Here is a 24,468-nt window from a genome sequence, read left to right on the forward strand (position 1 = left end):
TCGTTTTTCTTCAGTTTAAATTTAAATTCGTTTCTTTACATCCTACCTAAAATCAGCACTTTTTTCCTCCCAAAAGAGAGCCATGGTCTCTGTCTTATGGTGCAGATTTTTATCCCAACTGCTTCACAGAGTAGTGAGAGTTTCAGAGGTTCACTATTAAATGCACTGGCTCGTTTTTTTTTTCCCAGGAAATGTCTAAAATTTTCTTAATTAAAATTAGTTTTTTCTGTTTGAATCTGTTTTGGAAAAATGAAATAGCTAAAAAGCCTTCCAGACATCAACTCCACACTAGTGGGACCGTACCATCTACAACAGTTTATCACAATACAGTATTAACATTAACGCAACTGAATTTACATTTAAATATTTAAATCATTTTCTTCTGTGCTCAAAATGTGACCAAAGGGAAAAAAGAACAAACTTGCCCAATCTTTCACATCTGGCCTAAACCGTTATTCACCTCAACAGTCAGAGTGTTATATACACCCTTTAGGCAATACACTATATGGCCAAAAGTTTGTGGGCACCTTAACCATATTACTCAAATACTCTTGTTGAACAAACCGATTCACTTTCCTTTATAAATAACCTCCACTTTCCTCGAAAGGCTTACCCAAAAATTTTAAAGCGAGGCTGTGAGGATTTGTGATCAAACATTTTGGGGAAGAAGCACCTATGACGTCATCTGTGATGTAAGGTGTCCACACATGTTTGGCTGTATAACATTTATATACCAAAAGCATGTTGGGAAAAATATTGTCTTTGATGTGAAGGAGGTGATGATGCATTACCTCGAGAGGTGCTAGATCTGTGCTGTCCTTCTGGCCTCATGCTCTTCATTCTGAATGCCTCCTCGGGATGGTTGAAGCGGAAGAAGGACGACTGACCAAAACACAGCATACAACCTGTACAGAGGTTAAATCAGTAAGTGTTGTGTAACATAATGGTTGTATAACACCATTTTTTTTCTATATTCCTTTCTTTCTTGCAGTGTATATGAAGAACATTCTGCTCTCCTCCAATTAGCTTGTGGTAAACCTAAGATCATGGTTATGCAACAGACACAGGATGACACATGATGCAGGAAGAATGCAGGGTGCAGACTGCTATAACCACAGGCTGTATAGTCAAGAGGGTGGGGATTTTGGACATACAATGAGTTAGGCTTCATGACTACACAGATAATTGCTTGCCATTTGGATTGGTTTACCCAGAGACATTGTGCTCTGCTCTAAACCATGTTCTTACACAAGACAACATCCCACATGTGCCAAACTGATCATAATAAAGCTGATTTTTACTGATTGCATAGTAAATTCTAATCGCAATAAAAACAATAATAAGCCTTTCTGTTTCCTCAAGTGAACCCATCCCTTCCTGGTGAAACTACCTGCGCCTCTTTAGGGGACGCCACAGCCACTCAACCAATCTGCTTATTTGATTTGGCACAGATTTTGCACTGGATGCCACCCTCTCCATTTTATCCAGGCTTGGGACTGGCACTGTGAATGCATTAACTTGTGTACCCCCTGAATGAGGCTCGCTGTTGAAGAATCGAACACCAGTCTATTGTGAGATAAGTGGAAAAACTCTAATACCACTAATGGGGTGAATCTACAAGGGGCGTCCAAGTCAAACTGAGATTTGGATTGTGCAGAATAACAAAACATAGCTATGAGAGTAGAAACCACATCTATTTCTCGATATAATCCCCTAATTGCACTCATCCTAGCATTTCACTAGGGATTTGGTAGAAGATATTCTCAGTACGTCCGAGCTACACTCAGACTGCAACATTTGGAAACAATTTGGGGCGAGGTCAGAAATATAAAGAAGAATATAGAAGTTATAGAAGAAGTTATCTTTCAGTTTTTAAGGATGAGGTGTTCCCATTTACTGGATGTCCACGAGAACAGCATCAGTGGACTCTGAGCCACCTTGGCTGGGATCTTCATTCATGCACATACGCCCTTCGTTGAAATGTTCGCACCGTTCACATGTTTTATGACATTCACAAGAAATTTTATCCCAAATCCCAGTTTGACTTGAATGCCCTCTATACATACAGTATGCCTCAAATTTTGTCTTTTAAGATCAAATAATTGTTCTGAGCTAAAAAAAAAAAAAAAAAAGGGTTTCTTGGTATATGAATATTGCAGGTCAGGATTTATTTTGTCTTCGATCTTAAAGCGTTGAAACATTTTACATGTGAACGTTGCTCTCACAAATACTCATCACTAAAATTCCTCCTGGAGTTGGTTGGTTTTAGCAGTGCGGTGTGAGAGGTACATTTTGTGTGCACGGAACATTTGCCATCATGGTTAGACAGAGAGGGATGGGAACATTCAGTACCATCATTCACTGCAGAGTCAGCGCTCTAAACTGCCTCTTGGCTTGCTGAGTGAGGAGAAAAATACAACAAGACATGCCTTGTTTTTGTCTGTTGTGTTCTCCACCACTTATCTCGCTGCTTCCTGAGGCACAGCACACACGCACACACACACACAATATGTAGGCAAAGTACAGACATTTTACCATGTGCTGCTTTTATTTGTATGCATAACAACTACTGGGGACATTTACCACACATAAAAAAAAGAGACAAAAGAACTAAATGAGGTGTCTATAATCTTATTATGTGGGATGGAATTAGCACACACAGTGAGGAGGGGAATTCATTGACAAGGCACACTAAGCTGAAAGTGTGTGTGGGGGGGGGGGGCCTCTTATGGAAAGTTTCTCCAACAAAAAAAAAAGCAGATGTTCAATGAATAGACAGTGGCAGATGCGCTTTTTTTTGTTCCAGATGGATGGAAGAACATTTAGTTCTATTTAAATCCCCGAGTGGAAAAACACACAGGTAACAATGGTTTTCATTACTCACAGAAACCACGAAGATGCATGAAGTCAGTTATATCAAAAATATTTTTATTATTACAGTAATACTTGGTTTGTTTATAACTTTTAGAAGGATTGAGTGCCTGTCTGTTCAGGAGGCATGACTCTGGGAAGTCTGTCTCTACATGTCTAATACAGGAGACTAATTATGAGCAACCGGCGAAAGAACTCGATATGTGTTAACATGAATCACAGAGAGCTGGAGTCATGCTTCACAAGCGGAATACTTTTTTAAACCCATGTCCTTAGGGTGCAGCTTTAGAAAAGTTTAAACTGGAGAGGGTTAGAATTTCAAATACTGTACAAAGAAAAAAAAAGAAAGAAAAATCAAGTAATGTTATCAACTGTCTTTACAATCATGGTGAGTAATGGTGATGCCACCCTCTCATTCCCTCACATTCACTTCCTGAAAATATTGTGCTGTAATAAGAATATTACACATATCACTTCCTATGACTGTACTCAACATAACGTTGATAATAGCAGCAGCTATACCGACATCTGCTTTACATGATAAAGAGCTTTTATGTTCACACGGAAACACATTGAAGTGAGAGCTGCGTCCTTACAGCTGAGCTCCTCCACTCAAGTGTCACAGCTGAATGCAGGATGAGTCAGCAATCCGTACCGAGCCCCAACACACACACACACACACAGAGAACACCACAGCTTACTCAGCACAGCAAGGAAAACAGCAGCGTGCTGTGAATCCAACTGCGCTCATCAGCCGGGAGGATACAACAGTAAATCCCTGTCCGACTGGCAATCTGAAAATAAACCAAACTTAACAAAAGTTGACTTCCCCAGGGATTCACTCTAAAAAACAGCAGACTCCCAGACAGGCAGGAAACAGCATGTGATCAGATGCGCTCTTTATGTATGTCTGGTTAAAAATAATTTAAAAGGAGCAAAGGTTTTCCTGGAGTAAAGGAAATGATTCGCACTACTACTGATGCGGTTGTAAGCAATATGTGGTAAAAGTGTGAAATTGAGTTCTTTTTTTCAATTCAAACTAAGCAACCATCACAAAACTACAGAACACAATAAGGTTAAAGGATGCACCAAAACATTATAATTATAGGCTTGCAATTTATCGTTGTTATTGACGTGAACCACAAACCAGTGTGTTAACTAGTTAACTAGATCATCTTACTTTAACACGTGCACCCGTTTAAGAAGCTTGAAAAAAAGAAAATCAGCAGCCCACAAAAGCCAAGTAGGCGGGATTCGTTGACCAGGTAGCAGTCTCTCATTTTGGTGTGCTGACCAATCAGCACCTTCACAATGATCTGCCTGGTCGTTTTAGTAAACTTTAACTGCTGGAATTCCCATGTGGCGTAGTTTAGGGTCACAAGTGACAGCTTAAACGCTTATGTTTAGATTAGAAATTTAATGCACTTTTTGTGCGATTGTCACCTAAAATGTAACGAGTCTTCATTTTTAAGATGTAATGAGTAAAAGTACAAGGTCTTCCATCAGAAAATGTATTGAGTAGAAATAAAAAGTATGAAAAATTAGTAAAATTCCTAAGTAAAGTACAGATATATGAAAAAAACAAATATATATTTAAAAAAAAAAAAAAAAAAAAAAAAAAAAAAAAACAGTACAGTAACTAAGTATTTGTTCTTCGGCACATGCCAAATCTGGCCAGATGTTAGGACTTATTTTTTAACATGGCTGATTGTTCCCAATGTGAGGGGAAGGCACTTTGCTAATGAATCTACACAGCACAGTACTGAGGATCATTAATCTAAAAAAATCCCAAAGTGATTTGAGCAGAAAGAGCGATAAGAGAGTCTAATAGACTCATGAATTATTCTTGCTGCAATAGACGCGATTTACTCCCCTGCGATCATATATTAGAGTCAACCAAAAGCACTCAGGCATCGGCTATAAACCAGCACCATGGCTGCTGTGTTAAATTCTTAAACACTTACTCGCAGCATATTTTAATTACACTTAAATGCCCACAGACTAATTAATGAATTGATTTTATTCATTCAACAAATTAATGATTTATGCACACAATTTTTTCTGTCTCTCTCTATGATCATGCCACTTATAGAAGCTCAAGAAGGGGTATATCTCGGGATTATAAATAGACAGTTCTCCCATTTCCTGGGGTTTGTTTATAGATAGCAAGCTTCTGCCAGGCATTATGGATCATTTTACTGCAGATATTTTTGTTCCAAGAGAAGGCTATGTTGTTATGTCAGTTTCCTGTTGCAGAGTCACGCTCATTTTGCTGTGTGGGATAACACACACACACACACACACACACACACACACAAAATAATAAAATAAAATAACGCTCTCTCTGTACCCAATTAAAGCAAACAGTTCTGATAACAAATCTCATATGAAGAACCATCACTATAGGTTCCCTGATTATGAGGAAGGAAACTATCTTCATTTCATCAATGTTCTATATGCAATCATTTAAGATCCGTCACGGTTCTGCACATGATGCGCAAGAAAAATGACGCATTTTCTCATCTCTGTTCAATGACTTGAATGACTAAATTCCTCTGCAATGCAACATTCTTCAATGGGGGATGACGTTCTGACAAAGTATGACTAAAAGCCATTCTGTAATTCGATTTCATCAAGTGGTGAGTCAAAAGGATGCGAACCAGCCAGCAAATACTTCAAAAGAAAATCGAACTTTAGACATTTTCAAGTCAGACCACATACTTAACTCTTCTAGTCATAATGAAACAGCTTTTTGTTATATACGAGGGGAGTTCAAGTCAAACCAGGACTTGTAATGGAATTTCTTCTGGATGAAGAGTAAAACAGATCGACATTCACAGAAAAGTTGACGTACAATACTGGTGCAAACTTTTCAAGAAGGCCATACATCTGCAAATGACGATCCTGGCCGAGGTGGCTCAGAGCCCACTGTAAACGTTCCTGTGAAGAATGTTCGAATGGAACACCTGATTCTTTCAAGAGATAACACTACTTGCACAGTACAGGAACTCGGATGGGAGTTATTGCCACATCCCCGACCTCACTCCAAGCCATTTTCACATGTTTAGGCCTTTGAAGGAGTTTCTGTGAGGCTAGCATTTCAGCCATGAAGCAGATAGTCCAATCATAGCTTCTGTGTAACAAGAAAACTTTCTACTGTGATGGTACTCAAGCACTAGTGAAACACTGAGATAAGTGCATTGGTGTAGCAGGAGATTATATAGAGAAATAAAGGTCAGTTTGCATGTTCTCCCCATGCTTAGTGGGTTTGCACCGGGCACTCCGGTTTTTGCACAATTATTTGTTTAGCGTGACACAGCGCGCTTCCAGGTGCAAGCCACCAGTAAACACAGACAAAGAAGAAGCCCTTACGTCACCCACAAACCGGATGGAGAAACAGTTAGCTGTGTAGTGATTTGAGGGAGCATTCTGTTGCGGGCTGCAAAATGATAAAATTATATAAAAAAAAATTTAAACTTTTTTTTGATACTTAAAGTCATTTGAAATACCTTTCTTTTTGTTTTTGCATCTGAGAAAATGATCAAATAAGCTTTAAAATAAGATTGTATGTCACTGTAATGCAGTTAATTCAACTCGGTCAACTTTAAGCTATTCCTTGTATTGTAAATAATGACAATATTTGTTTCTCTTCTATATATTCATATTTGTTATATCATCATGATGACTTACACATTATTAAAAAATAGGTCAATAGATTAGAACATTGGATTTAATAATATTTTGAAAACACAAAACATATTGAGCTTGTTCAGTTCTACTATGTTAATGTCTAATATGAGATATTCACCTAAACAGTTAAATAACACATTCAAACACAGCTAGAAACCTTATGTTTTATGCGATGGCTTTTGTAAATAAGGCCACAATGTTTAAGACCACATGAAGTCTCAAAGCTTGTATACACACACACACAGTGAACTCAGAATATAGTGACACTATTATAGAGGACATATACAATGGTTAAACACAGGATTTGGCTACAAGTTGGATTACTGGTCTTTGTAGCTACCACCTACTAAAGTCAGAAATGGGTAGAAAAGTTCAGGAGTAGAATGCAGATAAGATGACAATGGTACAAATGATGTCGCCCAAAAAAAAAAAAAATAAATAACTCCAGTGATCCCAACTCAGATTTAGTCTAAAATACTCAAGGACCCATAAATTACAAAAATAGTATGTGTGAAAAGTTATGGAACTGTACCTCAAGGAGTTAACAGGAGTTAATGGCCTACATTGACCAGGAATAGCAGTGTAACAGTATACAAGCACTCATGAGCATGCTAAAGTGACCGCTCACTCTGCCATAGAGACCAGCAAGGACCAGATTTATAATCACCCTCTCAGACAATGTTATTCTAAGATTGATGTCATGCATCATGAACAATCTTAATTTTTTTTTTTTTATGTGTGTAATAATGAACAGCGCAGCGGTGCATTTAACACTATAGGATTTAATAAAAACAAAACAGTATAAAGCTGCAGCACAAAATAAACATTAATTATTAAAATATTAAAACAAAGTTGAAAGAATTAACTACACACTGTGTTACATCTAGGAATTATACTATAAATTAGAATTCTGTTGAATTCATCAAGGTCACAAATCCTCCATATAATCTGACTAAAAAGCACTTGATATTTGAAAACACAATAGTTTGTTTAATGTGAAAATGTCACTCTATAATCATGCTTTGATCGTTATCACGTGATCCAGAGACGCGGGCTCGATTCTGCGTGTTAACAGTGACATAATGCACGTGCAGGTATCAGTCGGAAAACTCTAGGTAATCAAGTCCGCACTGTTCGATAAAGGATCATGAAAGACGAGTCTGAAACCCATCCAAGTGAATACATGTCTAAATTTCACTTCATGCACACTTACTTCTAAATCCACATGATCTCCAGCGTGCAGTAAATCAATGCAGCCGGGCCCTTTAAAAAACAAGCCACGTTTCCCCGGTAGGAGAGAGCAGTACAGTGCAGTGCAGTGCAGTCAAGTGACGCCGGGTGGATCTGCTTTCTCTTCTCCTGCCCAGAGGTAATCCTTTGTTAGCGGTTCGACATTCTCCCCAGCTCCTTGTCTAACGAGGGCAAAGCTTCAGGAATCTTCAGGGTTTCGTGATAGGAGCATGGCAGTCCTGGGACGTCTTAAAGGACGTTATCCAATGATAGTAATAAAAGCTGCTGCTTTGACTGTGGAAGTCTATACAATTTTATCTGACGAGATGCTGTGTATGTCTACAGCGTTGTGGAAAGACATAGGTGATAAGAGATGAACAGCTGCTGTCTCCGGCAGTTGAGCAAACTCCTCTCCTCGTCACTAAAAGGAGGGCGACTGTTTCCACTCCCACTGAGTTAAAGAGTCGTTCAGCAGCGGAATTTCAGCCTAAGCCCCGCCCACTGTTACTGACCGACGGAGTCCTATTGTAGCAACGCGCATGCGCGGAATGTCGACCTGCCCACGTTTCCCCAAGTATTTTTGTAGTGGTTGGCAAAATTTTACGTAAAACCTTTATTGTCTTATGTGCATAAAGCTTACATTCTAAGCAAAAAAAAAAGTACTTTACTTTTTTTTAAATAGTCAAAACGTTTTCATGTTTCTAATATACTTATATACTAGGCATACACTGTAGATCTACAAAATGTCAGTGTAAACGCAAATAATCCAGCTGTTTTTTGAACTTATACAGATAAATTAATTCTTTGCACTAAAATTTCACAGTTTGCAAATTTCCTTGTGAATTGTAAGAATGTTTCATTTACTTTATATGTTTATGTCTCTATAAATCTCATTATTACAACTTAGTTCACAAAGTTTTTTTTATAATTTTTTATAATTTTTGATTACAAAAAAACGAAAGTCTATTTAATAGACTTAATTTTTAGCCTGAGAACATTCACCCCAACAATTTAGGGTGATTGGGGTATTTCTAAATCTCAGATGTTTCTACCAGGCTTTTCTCAAGAATGTCATGACAATCGATCCTTACTTTACTGACAGGCTTTTGATCTTCAAATAGCACATCCCTAGTTTCTCTGAAAGCATGTGGTTAGACAGATCAATCCACTCCAGAAAAAAGTGCTGGTCCTGAATGGATTTTCCTTATGCTTTATTGCTTGAGGAAACATGACGATATCTGGTTTCAGTTCAAAGTTTGATTGTAGCTTGGCTAAAGTCTCGGTTTTATCATTTGTTATTTGAATATGAGTGTTACACATATTACCTTGCATTAATATAATATAATATAATATAATATAATATAATATAATATAATATAATATAATATAATATAATATAAATATAATATGCAAATTCCACCCAAATATTGGACACGACACAATGTTCATTATTAAGATTGTCATGGTAATGCTCATACCGCATTTACACCTTCCTGAGGTCTGATTTTAGCACGTCCAGCTAATCTTTCCACATTCTGATGACAATGAGCATTGAAACATCTTCCGGTTTATAATGTGAATAATATATACAAATTTTTGTGTAGAGATGATTGGCATTCAAAGTCACTGTATATCGTGTTAGGCATACCTTGAGACAGGCGTACAGGCTTGTTGACCGGACGTCCATCCACGGCACACTGATTTCCACAGGGATTTAATGTGATTATTCCAGCCTTGTTTTCAATGAAACAGTGCTGTGCTGCAACTCCAGGGCCCTGGATGTTGATGTCCACAGATCCATGGCCCAGTGTAGTCGTCCCTAAACAAATAAAACTTCTTAATGCAAAATAATATCAACTGGTCAACCATAAAATTTAAACCTTAAAAAGTTAACATTGATCAAGTATAGCCATCTGGAGACAGGATAATAGGCACCCATGGCTCACCTATACCTATTACCTATGCAAAGGCTAGCCTGTCTAGTTCGTTCCTAAAGAAAAATTAACACAAATTGTTAAAAAAAAGTGAATACAGATGTGTTAAGGTTGTTAATCCGGCCTTCAAATTCCCCAGGTCTCAATCCAATTGAGCATCCAATGGATGTTCTGGACAAACAAGTCCATATCTTGAGGGTCAGAGCTGTAGTGGCACAAAGGGAACCTACACAATGTCAGGCTTAATTTTATAATGTTTTAATGTTATGGCTGATCAGCATATAAAGCTATTATATTTTTGACATCTCCACTTCATAGAATTTTAATATACTGTTCCAAAATAATACAGAAGAGTTTGTATTTAAACTACTAGCTAACCTTGCCTTGACTGTCTGCCTGCAAAGGTAATATTAGAGCCAGACTACTGCAGTCAGTCTGTCTAAAGATGTCTAAAAGCTTGCTAGCTTAAGTGTTTATTTCTCTTGGGAAAAAGAGTGTACAAGAGGTTGGGCATTTATGCCTGGGAAGAAGATCTTATACAAAGTCGGAGAACCAGTTTATCCCAAAGATGTTCAATGGGGTAGAGTCTTCAACTCTATGGTTAAACCTTAACCATACAGTTGTGCAGAAATGACCTATACTTTGCTGTATGGGTCAGATGTCTGCAACCTTTTGGCCATACCGATTGCATTAAAAGGAGTATACAGTATGGCCGTTACTATATTGTTCGATTACGATTACAATTATGATTTTGTTGGTCAGATCAGATTTGCATGTCATAACAGTTCATAATTACTGTCACTTTTAAGTGACTTTCATTCTGGCTCTAACGTGGACTGATTGCGCGCACACCATCTGGGTTAAAACACCTCATATTTGTGTGACCAGTCATTCATTTCAAGCAATGGATACAATTTTTGCAAGAATATGCTTGGAATTTTGCTCTGAGTATGGCAAGCAGTCAGTCAGCTGTATTAACTGAGGTCCAGAAGAACAGAGAAAACTAGACATCTCGCTTTAGCTTGTTTAGTATCTATTGCTAGCACTGCTATGACTAATGACATTAGCACCCTACGTATGTGCAGAGTTGCATGCATTCCAATCTGACCATTCCCACATGATAACATATCGGATATATACAAAATTGAATGTAAAATGTCAGTCAGATTTGTGTGTTCAGAAGGTCCTAAAACATCAGATTGGTGTCACATTAGGGTAAAAAAAGCCTGGTAATGTAAACGTAACATATACTTTACCTCAGTAAAGTTTGTAGATTTTCAAAACTACATATAATAGGATTGGTGTAGGATTGGCTAAGCAGGACCTACTGTACATTATTAGATGGCAAACATAATGTCTAAAGACGATAATGTTAAAAACATTCCAGAGAAGCATCAGAAATGTTTTATAATGTTTACTGAAAAATATATATAAATGTCGTTAGCTACTGTATTTATTAAAAATACATACTCACATGGCATGTAAAGTTTCTCACTATGTAAGCTGAAGGAAACAACCTTCCACACCTAGCATTAGTCACAATGGACTCATTTCATGTAAGACCACACTGAAGAGAAATGTTGGCTGGTTCTCTAAGGGGAATGAATCATAAAGTGCTCACTACAAGACATGACAACCCTGGAGTCAGGACATGGCAGTCCATCTCCAGGCCAGGATAAACAAGTACAACTCTGGCAAGGAGGATAAATATCACATTCCTTTCTCTTGCTGGTGCTGTTCAATCTCCTTTAGTTTATCACTTAGATAAGTCAGGACATGTGGAATACCTCAGGCTAGGAGGAGTCACTATTTTATTCTACATTACATAACTAAAGGTTAAAAACAGTTAAATAAAAAAAATAATTTAAGGTAATTCATCAATTGTCACACAAAGAATACGTAACATAATAGATCTTTCATCTATTTCTATTGGACATGATGCAACTTGAAATACTTTATTCTGATATAGCATAAGAGTAACATTAGCAGAACAGACATTTTTCCCTCAAGACACACCATTATAGTGACATACCAGGCCATCCTTATATGGACATAAAATGAATATTAACATGAAAGCTTATGAACATGTTCCAAAACAGTTCATGCATTTTCTATAGATGGCCAGATAAAGGATTAGTATGAAAAGACCTGATAGTTTCAGGCAGCTGGAGGAGAACTTAATGGACAGGTATGAATTTTTTTTTTTTTTAAGCAGAAGGTATTTTACAAGGTATTTTCTTGCTGCAGAGCTGTGAACAAATAGGGTGATGACACTATCATGCTTATCATGACTTGTGTTATTAGCCATTCAGACACAAGCTGGAGGAGGAAGGATGAGGAAGGGTAAGAGATGGGGGGTGGTGGTAATTTTAATATTTCTGGTGACTCCGTTCTAAGTCTGGGTATATGGACATTGTGTGATGGATTCACAGCTAGGGGTAATTTAGAGTAACTAGTCCGCTTGCTAGCATATTTTTGCCAGGTTGGAATGTACACAGGCACAGATAATTGCATATCATTATTTGAATATTTGATATAATTCAGGCCTTCTACTTTGCTTTACTTTCAAGCATCACAAATCAAAAAAGCAATAAACCACCAACATATTTTTAAGCTTTCATACTGTGTTTGTAGCATGAAATTCACTATGAACGTACCAAAATGTCTCTATGGAACAGTACCATAGTGCAGCATGATATAAACTCCAAACTCTACTGGCAGAAAATATGTGACCTTCATGGCACGAGACATGTGCATGTGACATTATTAGAGGCAGACAGTGTAGGCCTGCAGCCAAATGCCATTTCTTTCTGCCAGATATTTTTCTGGAGTTTTTGTCCAAGGCAAATATGTTACACAAAAATCTAAAATTTCAGTGTCTGCATTAATGCATGTTGGTAAAATTATAATTTGGCTTTTTTTTTTTATTCATTCTGTGAGTATGGAGGGGATTTGGGTAGGTTGCTGGGGCATGTCAAAGATAATTAACAATGTCATACAAAATCATCATACGGAGGATATACAGTATTTATTTATTTATTTATTTATTTACTTTTGCTGTTGCCCAGGGATAAATTTATGGTCAAAGCTACATTGCTGATTTCTGGAGAACAAGCTGTAGCGTACATTCTTCTAGAAGTATGTCTATAAAATATAAAATACCATAGAGAATATCACTTCATATTCTTTTTTCTCAAAAACAGAATTTACACCTGCATGCTGGTATAAAGTTGTACATGTTAGCAGTTTTAAATTAATTATAAATAACATCCTGTAGAACTTACCCTCAGGCAGGGGCAGCAATGTGATGGCCGTGCTGAGACGGCCACTCCCAAGACTGACCAGATGGGGACGTTCTGCTTGAACCTTAAGCCCCTTCCCTGTCTCTATTAGGTCCAGTGGAGTGCTCTGTGGATGAAAAGACATCAGTCTGAATAAATATCTGATCCTGGCCTCATCTCATTTATGAACTACATTTAATTATTTGTAGCATTCCATTGCATTTTACTGTAATGATTTACTATGTGCAATCTTAATGGTGGTGGGAACCATCATTAAGGAGAATTCTGTATTTGCTCAAATCCTGGTGGTTTCGACTGTTTTTAATCGAAAAGTTACAACTACACATTAGCTATAGCTTATATTAAAATATACTCAATAACTTGTTAATTAAAATTTAATTTCAGTAGGAATCAGAGGGTTGTAAAGATACAGCCTCTCCCCTTCCCGTCTCCTTATAAAAAAAAAAAAAAAGACCTGGAAATTTGAAGCTGAATGAGCTGTTGTTGTCATGGTAACAGTGTGATGGAAAAGCTGAAGCGTGTTCTTTTGCAGTGACATCATTGTCCTGAAGCTTTCCTGTTATTTTATGTTTCTTGTTACAGTGATTCTTGCACAAGGTGTTGTACTCTAATAATGTGCCAACTGTAATGTTCCCACACACCAGTGATATATCCTAATCTGCACTATTGCTTATAAAAAATAGTTTAAATTTGGTACTGATTTTCTTTATGTTCACATAATGCATTGTGTTGCTATCATCCTTAACTTTTTTTTTCAAGTTTATTTAATTCTACACATGCTTGACTCTCTATATGAGGATATTATATATTAATGTCCATTATAATATACTGTACATAATAATAATAATGTAGTATTCCTCAATTTAGTGACACTCAGAAAAGAACTGGTTCCCTTTGGACATTTTTTATTAATGTCATTTGAGGAAGATTTTTCCTGTCACTGACTTCAATCTACAGTATATACAGATTTCTGTAAATCTGCTTTATTTTAATGTGTATTGTTAATGTGCTTGGACACAAGTTTGGATTTATTGATTTAACAATTTAGAAATAAATAAAAATCAGGAAAAACCATTGAATTAGGAGGAGCATCCAAACGTTTGACTGGAATTGTGTATATGATGTATACATGAATAAGACATGCAATTGTTCTGTAACATTTAATAGTTTAAAGATCAAGTACATAAAAGTACACTATACATGAGTGAATACAAATAATATTATATTATAGTTGCTTTTATGATCACCAGGGTTCATTTTATATTGAGATCTGCAGCAATACAGCAATATAGTGGGAAAAAATCTACATATGACAATTATACTGTGAGATTATGCAGTGGAGTATATTGTATAATGACAGACTCACCTGTAGCACCTGATGAGTTTGTCTGCCATGAACAGGTGTGTTTCTGTTCACACGATCCATGTCTTCTGTGTTATTTGTTTCTTCCTCTAATATCTGAGCATCCTGTGGAACATGAAGAACAGCCTTGAGAAATTCGCAACACTTCTGTTTTGACTGAGCAAAAGTGATAAAAAAAAAAAAAAGACACAGCCATGAATTGTCAGTAAAACATTTCCTCGTATTAAGACGATTCATCAGCTCCCTGTTCGGGTGTTCTTACAGACACTTATGTGCTAAGTTTCTGTCATTTCCTACACACTAAGTAATGTTGTTTTTTCATGTAAGATTTTTTTATTGTCTTAATTTTTAACATAATTAACAGCAAGGTTTAAAAAAACAAACCAAAAAAAAAAAACTGTGTGTCTCCTTAATAGCTTAATGAAAAAATCATTACACAAGGATGCTTCAGATTTCACCATTCATATAAACTGTATTAACATTCTCCAGTTCTCAGCTGAGCTCTACCGAGCCCTGGTAAACCCACACACACACACACACACACACACACACACACACACACACACACACACATGCCGCCCTCCCCTGGAATTTCTCCCGACTTACTCACAATCCTGGCTCAGATTTTCCTTTTTACCAAAGCAGATAGAAACAAAGGCAGGTTCAGAAATGGCTATATTTGTTCATGACCTATATAGAGTAAAAGCTGTAATCTGGAGACAGTGACAAAACACTTCTTCACTCCTGAAAAAGGCTTGTGGTGAATTCATATGTAAAAGACTCAAGCTTCATGGATTGAATGCAGTAATTATTACCAATTATTATAAATTACCAGTTGTCATGAAAGAAATGCTGGTTACTAAGAGTGCCATCTTGAACTTAAATTCAGTGATCACTAGTCGCCACTGTAAATGTAGTAGATAACAATGAAAAATTTATAATAATATAAAAAAAAATTATTATAATACATAGTCAACAAAAATGTATGCAAACCACCAAAGTCACAAAAGAATCACACAACAATAGGAAAATGTAAGGATCTTGTAGTACGTAATAAGTCAAAATTTCAAATACCAAAAAAATAATTTTAACAAATACAGTAGATAGGGGCTATGCAATATACTTTACTAAAAGCAAAAATTAAGTTTACCTATGGTCCAGCAATGCACTCTCACCATATCTTATTGGTGGTCCTTTAACCAAATGTCTCCTTAACCATTCTGCAGCAAACTAACATTTAAACTGTGTGCATTATAATCCGTTTGTCAGGCTGCTCTCCATTCAGAGCAAAGAAGAGCAGACTTGTGCAGTGCCGACCTGCCTGTACATGCTTTAGTAAGCCGGAGCCTGCATTCCAGCCCACTAGCCGAAGCCCTGATAACAGGAGCTAGAGATCAAGTCGAAAACAGCAGAGAAGAAAGAGAAAAAGCCAGAGGATGATGCTAAGCAAATGGGAACTTCTGAAGCTCAAGCATAGACATGGCAAATGAGCAAAACTGCATGGGAGGAACAATGAAGCCACTGTATATGGGTCACTGGAGTTCCTACAATGAGAGACTATTGTAGTCTCATAGCAGATTCTTCCAATCAGGGCTGGATTTGATCTCAATTCAGAGCCCATTCATGACCAGAGCTTGTCATCAGTGTACACACTCCTTACCTTCCCAGGTTCTAGTTTGTTTCAGTTTTCACAAACAACCATCTGAATGATGAACAACTCTTGCTGGTAGTTTGACGTTCTGAACCATTATGCATAAAGAGTTAAGATGTCTCAGGTGTTGGGCAGATCAGTTGTCTTTGTAATTGGTGTGTGTATAAAGAAAGAGCTAAAAGATCTTATAGCAAGACATGTGGGTCTGGTATAAAACCACATCAAAGTGAGAACACCATCAAGACATAACAATGTGAAGCGCACATGTCTAATACGCGTTTGTTCTTTCATTGTCTGAGAACATTTGTGCTATAACGAGCATATGGACAGCTTCATTTCTGATCTCCTTGATTTACACAACCATACTCTGGACATACAGCACAGTCTGTGTTTTGATTGTAAGTCATGTAATTTAGACATAAATAAATAAATAAATTAGTCATCATTTTATGATGAAATACAGTCCAGCTGGGTTGATGTTGTTCACAGAACAAAGATGATAATAAATAATAAAAGAGTCATTGTAAGAATTTTCACACTCTCATAAATCTTTCAGATATCATGAGATTATACGCGTCTGGGAACGGTCTTGAGTTGTTTTCATGAGTGGCTGTTTGGACACAGCTATTTAAAGCTAGTATGCTAGTTTTACTGTAAAGCAGCTGTATGGTTAAGGACGGTTTGTTACTATCTTTAAGTTATTTCTTGAAATGTGAAATTTCTCAGCAGTATATCAACACAAACAAATATTTATATATCAAAGAACTATGTGTTAGATAGTCTTTCTATCAGGTTAAAGATATGTTAGTTAATTAGTTAGATCTGGTGAATCACTTCCATTATGACAGCTATAAAAGGTTGTTCCCTCACCATCTTTTTTTGTCTCTCTTAAAATTAATGAGACAGAAAATGCAGCTTGTGTCACAGAGAAACCACAAACCCCACTGTCCCACAGACATAATGAAAATATTAAAGTTACAGTTTTTACCTCGGATTGTTACAGAGCTCGGGCACTGAGTGTTCTTTTAAAAAGGCTAAATAATTGTGTCCTTGAAGAAAGCTTCATCGTTTCAAGAATTACATTTAATCTGTTTATATGGAGTGTCTGCCACACTGTGAACAAGCTTGCTAATATAAACCTGTGCCTTTTCTTGCAAGTAGCATACTTTCACAGGAAGTGTAATAGAAAATTAATCAATTCATCAACAACATGTTTAAATCAGAATTGAACAGCATTTATAACTATATATATATATATAAAACTCAGTTTCCAACGCACACACCTTGCAGCTTGCACCTTAATTGCTATCCAATGTGTACAATATCGTTATGTTGGAAACGTAATAGACAAAATATAAGCACTACCAGTCCATTCCATATGGAAAAAAGCCACCTAAGGCAGTATTTGCATTTTCCCATTGATAAGAAACTACAAAAACAGAAAAAAATTTTCCTCAAATCGATGTGAAGCATGAAATGTAAGGACGATTCATGATGATACTATGGGGAGTCCTGAATGTACAGTAGGTACAGTATGTGACCAAAAAAAACATCACTCTCATTCAATATCTCCAATGACATGATCAAACTCATCGGTTAGAAAGCAGGGAAATACTAGAATAAATATGTCTTAGATGTTGAAGTTTTAGTTATTTCTGAAAAAAAAAAAGGTCTTGGAGCAGGGGGTTACAGGAACCTGCTTATCTGAGAAGCAGCCACATGGACTTAAAGGAGAGCAGGGACTCTTCTGGAGGGAAGAAGTGACAACACTGCTAGGAATATAGATATATTTCTGCTCGATCCTCTGCCTCATAATCGTCAGCAGTGATTTTAAACCATGCTGAGAGCATTAGACAATCCCACTGAGATTAAGTGACTTCAGTGTACTCCTGCTGCCTAGTTAATGGAATTTTCCCCTTTCGAAATCGTACATTGCCTGCTCATGAAATGGTGAGCAAAAAAATAATAATAAAAACAAGAGGTTCAGAAAGATCAGGTAATGGAAATATAGAAGACATGCTTTTAAAGATTGTTCTTGCAGTAGTCTCATAATAGAATGCTGGTTATCCATCACTGGAAATTCAGCTAGGCTTAAGGAATAAAAGCACAGACTGGGAGTGTTAAGAACCCCCCCCCTCCTAAGTAGTTATTGCTCTTTTACAGCTGTCTGATCCAAGCCCTCCACCTTGTGGTAAGCACAGAGCACACATACTTCTTTGTCTAGCTTATTTTTATTGTTGATTAATTATATATGATGTAGTAAAGTGGTAATCTCAGTAATACATGTAAACAACATGACATGTACGGTAAATATGCATGAAAAGGAAAAGCATCACAAAATCAAGTGTCATGGTTTAAACAAAGAAACCACTGCTACATGGCTCTTATTGCAAATACTGGCTGTATGGGGGGGGAAGCTGAGGTCTTTGTTTCTTATTTTTATATGCCAAGCTTCAGAAGATTCATACAGGGGGAGGAATCTGAATTATGCAGGGCACCAAACGTAGCCAGGATATTCAGCGGCAAAAGAGACATACTTGCCATTTCTGTGAGTATATGATTATAGCCACACTGATACCCAGGGAACGATGAGGGCAGTTAAGTGCATTCTCTATTTTAGACCACTCCACAACTATGTGACAGAACTGCTGAAGGAGAAAATGGGTATGTCACTGACTGTGTCTAGTGAAAAACAAAACCATGCAGGCACCAATTTGTGCATTCAGGTTATGTAATAAATTTTGGATGACATACAAAAACCCATTATGGTAAAGGAGCATCATTCTCATTTTTTTTTAAACAGAGCATACATATTTTTAAAAACATGACAAGAGTTTGTTTGTTTTTTAAGTTGTTTTTTTTCCACTTAAATGCTTCAGTGCAGGTCAGACAATAAAATATAATTAGGCTTGTAAGAAGACCTGATGCTGTTTTTAATGCTTAATGGAATCTCTGGTATTCTGCCCTCGCTGAGGTTTATTGAGTTTCCAAAGACAGAGCCTTATCCCACGAGGAAGAAGAAGGAAGTTGTCTGTGGATTTTGCAGACCCCAGAAACAGAAAGGTCAAAGAAGGTTTTCACCATCAAAGGTCCATCAAGAGTTCTGTATGCATTTTTTTAATGCCAGTTAAATATATAAGCTTCCATTATGGGACACTAGAAACAAAAGCTAAACCAGCCAAGTGGAAAGAATGCTAATGTAAATAGGAAAAAGAAAAAAAAAACCTTTTTATGCAAAATTTTCATTCTCATTTGGCTGGATGAGGCAATAATTCATTTTCATGTGCAACACTCTTGATTGCAACTAAAATGATTAATTGACTAAGATGCTCATACAACATTATTTATTAGAGTATTCAATTTTAAACAGATCAGACCAAATGATAAATGTGAAATCCTTGAAATCTAGTCATTCTTATATATATTTATTGATATTCTCAACAAACAATGGTCGAAATTATATCTGTCTATTCTTAATCTTGTTTACAACAATTTCACAGATAGATCACTGAGGGGATTCCCTAACTTTTGCCACTGTCCAATTTGCTTATGTCTCCAATGAGATTCCAATATGTTTCATAACTACAGACCCATGGTAGGAACAGCACAATGGAGGAATGTCCTGTGCAACAATATAACAGGGAAACGTAAGATCAGGAGAAATTAAAAAGTAAACATAACAGAGTGTCACAAGAACGGGAAAACAGGAGACTAGTGCATCTATATGTAGACTTCCTGCAACAGGCTGTTTCCTGTGAAGCCAGACTGGGGTGAACCTTTTTGGACACCAAGACTGGAGACTGAGGGGTTTTCTCAAAGGTGTGGCTTCAGCTAACCATGTCACATCCACAAAAAAAGGAGAACACAGTGCACCAGTGGTGCAATGTATGTATATCAGCAAACTCTTACTGTCCAAAACGCTTGACTAATACATGCCTGGCTGGGATTCTGTTTTTGGAGGTTTCTGAGGAGTCAGATTTTCCCTTGTTCCCTTAATTAGCTGTATGGGGCAGCGGGGCATTTTGGGAGTGCCGCATTCGAGTGGGCAATTGCACAAATGTTCCGTTGACTTTGGCTGTTTGTTTCCCAAAGACACTAGGCTCAACAGCCATTCCAGCTCCACCGACACAAAGAGTTCTTTTCAATGCGTTTAATCCCTGAAGAGGGGAAAGGGGTCTGGCCCTCCTCCACCATTGGTGGGGACGTGGATACTGCACACACTCACACATACACATACACACGCTCACACCCAACCTTTTGCAGTAAAATCCCAGAATAACTGCACAAGGAATGGATCTATGATGGAAGTCAGTTAAACCTATTTTAAGCATATCTGGAAAAATACAGTGGCATGATATGTTGTAACATGAAAAGTTATATTTAGATTTTTCATATTTGTTTCTTATACAGCAGTATGTCTGAGACTACAGTTAGATGCAAGACAGATTATTGGTTTAGATTAATGTGCGCCTTATAATGCATTGTTTTTGTAGTAACTTCCACAGGGACTTGTTTGGCAGATGCTCTAAACAAACTGATTATTAACATAATTTTTCTGTAAAAAGACATTTATGTAACATTTTCGAAGTTTCCCTTGTATCAGCATTTTTTACAGCTGCAGTCGAGTTAGTCATTGAATTTTCAACCACAGGAAAGTCTACAGGCTACAGACGTTTCATTTTTCCTGACAAATCCACATTAACTGTACCTATAAATGAATAAAAAATGTAAATGTTCACAAATTGCTGTAATATACAGTATAGCATTTTGTGGAAAATCTGGATAATCAAATTTATGTCACACCACGCTGTCATTGATTAGTTTCCAGCATTGCCTAATAGTATTTAAATCTGTATTTAATTATGTTGATAGTCTACAATTTATTCACCTGCATATTTCCCTTTTGATTAATCTCTGATCATGACTTTTTACGCATAAAAATATATATAATAATGCTTTGTGGATGCGGTAAGTGGTAGGTGGTAAAAATCCTAAATTGGAACGCACTCTCTGGTTCGCACTACATCCAGCATAGAGCACAATGTGCTCTTTACAAGATTGTTAATGTTTTGGCAGATTTAGGATAATTTAGAGCTAATTTGTGTATATAAAATGGTAAGATATGCATGTATATACATTTCAAACTTGCTCTGAGAGACTAGTGCTACAGTTTCACAGTACAGAATGCACACAAGCTTAATTACAAGTGCAATTTTTTTTCTCTGAACAGAAATCGGTTCAATTCCCAAATGTCTTCCGAAAGGATTTGTCAAATCAAGAGAGTCTTGGTTGGCAAAAAGTGTCATGCAGACGTTTTAAGCTGTGCCAAGTGGTGCTTCTATCCTCACTGTCAGATTCAGGCTCTAAATTCACTGTTAACTCCCACAGTCTCCTCTAATCCATTAGTAAAATTTAGACAAAAAGGGAAGTCCAGGGCCAGGAAGTTTGATTGAGGCACAAAGTACCAGAGGAGTGGGGCAAAAAGCAGAGAGCCCCCTTTTAAAAGAAAGAATGTCAGAACTCACCTTTTCACCACTACACTGTAGGAATTAATGAGCAAGCCAAGTATCCTCAAGTCACCCTTTCACATCAGCAAATGCCACTACTGACATCATTTAGTAGAGAACATAACAGAGGAACCACAAATCCATGAGGCCCAGTCTGAGGAGTCTGGGAGAGTATAGAGCCAAGCCATGATCTGGATGCTGAAATGCGAGGAAGCACTGAGGAGTAGGATGAGGACATGGAAGCAAGTTAGAGGAAGCAGCTTTACAAATCTCGTCATTCACCTCCTTCCTGTGGTTTTAAACAAAAAGCTTTCTTAAAGTGCACCACCTTACTGAATAGATTTGCCACTTCGTTTGCATCACATATTATGTCACAGTGATTTAGGAAGAATGAGATCTGGTGGTATATTATAAAGTCATCCTTTTCTGTCTGCATGGCAGAAATGCAGTTTGACAGTCAATGATGTTTAGAAGTAATACAGGAAAACCACTGCACTATTGGCTATTTATTTTCCAGGATCTCAGTTTTGGTGGTATTTACTGGGATATTCACATATATAATTCATGTACGGTGGTTCATTTTAATAGCAGAATTTTTTATGTCTTCATAATTTCTTTATTTATTAATGTTTAAAACCCTAGAAGAAAAATTATTAAATCTACTTGGTCCACTTCCCTTACACAAAGAAAATATATGTCCATATATATTAACTGTAAATATATTAAATAATTTAATGTTCTGATCTACTGGTAAATTGAAAAGATTTTATAATGTTAATATTCCTTGTTGTTACACTATTTGATACTAACTAATAATTAACAGAAAAAAGATATATTCAAAAATATATTCACAATATACAGAATAATATATTGTATTAATATATAACAATATATAAAAAATTACATTTAAAATTCCTACATATAAGAATTTTCATGTGCATGGAGTTTGCATGTTTTTTCAGCTTGTTAGTGATGGATCTTTTCCCGGTTGACCTATCACGTTACACCACAAAGCTTTACAAATATGTTAGCTATGTAGCATGCTAAGTGATGAAAGCATGGATAATTACAGTACAGTAGCTCGATTCCCAACCATATTATCTGGATGTGCTAGTATGACTTTGAGAAGTTAGATTTAGTACAATTTTTATCAGACTAATATGTTTATATGTTTTTTTTCCCCCTTTTTTTTAAAGTTCAGTTTTGGTCGGACCAACACAAAACCATAATAGGAGGAGGAATAAATAGAAGAAAATTTGCTGTATTGTATTGTATTGTATTGTATTTTTTGTACTTGAGCGGTTTCAGAGTAATGTTTTTTGTTTGTTAAGCCACACAGTGACCTAAGGATCATTCAAGCATTAAGAAAATCTAACTTAAAAAAAAAAAACAAAAAAAAAAGGCCAAGGTTTAAATCAGAGACTTGTGAGCTATGTTATCGTGCTGATCTGTGACAAACTGTGTACGTCTATTTGCTCACAGCTTTTTTTCATTGTATGTAAAGTATGTAGTGGACAGGTGCACACTACAGCTTTATCAATGCATTGCATTTATTTCTTCCTACTACATCGTTAACATACTTTTTTTTAATGAAACAATAGCTTGCAGTTAATTATTGGGCATGGTTAGAAATAAAACACCTCCGTGATATTTCCAATTCCAAGAAAAACGGTTTCTGAACGGTTTACTGAAGAAGTGCACTAGATATAAGCATTAGCAAGGATGTGAAAATGTGTAGCGGCTCAAATACCATGACATAAAGTCATTGTAGTTTTTTTCCACAACCACTAAATAGTTTCTGATTATGGAAAGGCCTGTTCTCTCTCTCAGTGACCAGCTCTATAAAAAACTTATGCAACACTGAAGAGGTACTACTTAAATAAACCACTTTTTTTTCCCCCCTGTATGTGAGCACAGACTTTTCATTATTTTAGCAGCACAGCAAATACAAGGCCTGTTGATTAAAATTGTAGTTGCCAAAAACTGGATTGCCTCAAATTAAGAACAGTTATTACATTTTAATATGTAATTCAGTTAAGTAAATATGTGCTGATTAACAGTGCACACTGCAACAGAACAACAACTCTGTGTTATAGCGTGCTATGCCACCACGTCCCTCAAATACCAGAACACCTTAATTTCATTAGTATCATTGATATCAACTGCATTAATATTAATGATACTATAGTGCATTTAATTTTTATAACTGTCTGCATGTAGTACTGCACTAGATCAACAATACAATGTACATAACTTGTCATAATTTTAACATATATATTTAAAGGACATATCTCTTTAACATGACATAGCATTGTGTTCAGCAGGTAGAGGAATTAAGTCTGACAAAATGCTATTGAGGGATTTGAACTGATTTAAACAGTAGCATTGACTGACACACTACCTAATTTCTTGGAAAGATAATCTGTTAAAAAATGATATTTATACTATTATGCACTTATATAGCTACAAATATAGCTATTTGGCCATATATTAAAACATGTCTTCATTTAAATATTTTAAATAATATTCAACTATTACTACCTGATGTCCTAATGTCCAGCTATACCATTACACATAAATGTATACCTACCTGTATTCTTGAGGCAGCTTACAAATAGTATAGCTCTTTTTTTATAAATCAATGGTCATATACAGGATGAAGAAATCCACAATCCACAATCCAAATGACAAAGGTGTGCTTTCAAAATCAGCCTTGCAAACATTTGAACTTGGTTCTGAGTTCTATTCACTATACCTCTCTCTCAGTCTCTTTCCCTCTCTCTCATTTGCCTTCCCAGCCCTCCTTCCCATCAACCCCTCCTAGTAAGGCACAAGGCCGTCATTATCCCAGCCAAAGAAATCCTCACTTGTTCCTGATCTTTGCAGGAGCCCATGTTATAAAAGGTAGTCCATTTATAAA

The 24,468-nt window shown here is 36.6% G+C and overlaps 1 protein-coding gene across 11 annotated transcripts in view; it reads right to left on the minus strand.

Annotated features, from left to right (window-relative positions):
• Positions 1-24,156, minus strand: part of phldb1b (pleckstrin homology-like domain, family B, member 1b) — a 77,573-nt gene extending 53,417 nt beyond the window's left edge. For 3 of the 11 annotated variants that reach the window (XM_053507238.1, XM_053507236.1, XM_053507230.1), the window contains exons 1-5: positions 15,541-15,708; positions 14,394-14,495; positions 13,010-13,133; positions 9,440-9,610; positions 792-905 (exon numbers count right to left, since the gene is read on the minus strand). In XM_053507238.1, coding sequence (XP_053363213.1) covers positions 792-905; positions 9,440-9,610; positions 13,010-13,133; positions 14,394-14,453 — 469 coding nt within the window. In that variant the 5' untranslated portion in view covers positions 14,454-14,495; positions 15,541-15,708. Of the gene's footprint in view, positions 1-791; positions 906-7,774; positions 8,243-9,439; positions 9,611-13,009; positions 13,134-14,393; positions 14,496-15,222; positions 15,280-15,540; positions 15,709-21,566; positions 21,585-24,138 lie in introns of those variants that run through there. The other 8 variants (XM_053507241.1, XM_053507237.1, XM_053507235.1 and 5 more) reach the window with 6 other exon arrangements.
• Positions 24,157-24,468: the final 312 nt, after the last annotated feature.

The sequence above is a fragment of the Clarias gariepinus genome, chromosome 11 (assembly GCF_024256425.1).
Source record: "Clarias gariepinus isolate MV-2021 ecotype Netherlands chromosome 11, CGAR_prim_01v2, whole genome shotgun sequence".
In the NCBI taxonomy this organism is placed as follows: domain Eukaryota; kingdom Metazoa; phylum Chordata; class Actinopteri; order Siluriformes; family Clariidae; genus Clarias; species Clarias gariepinus.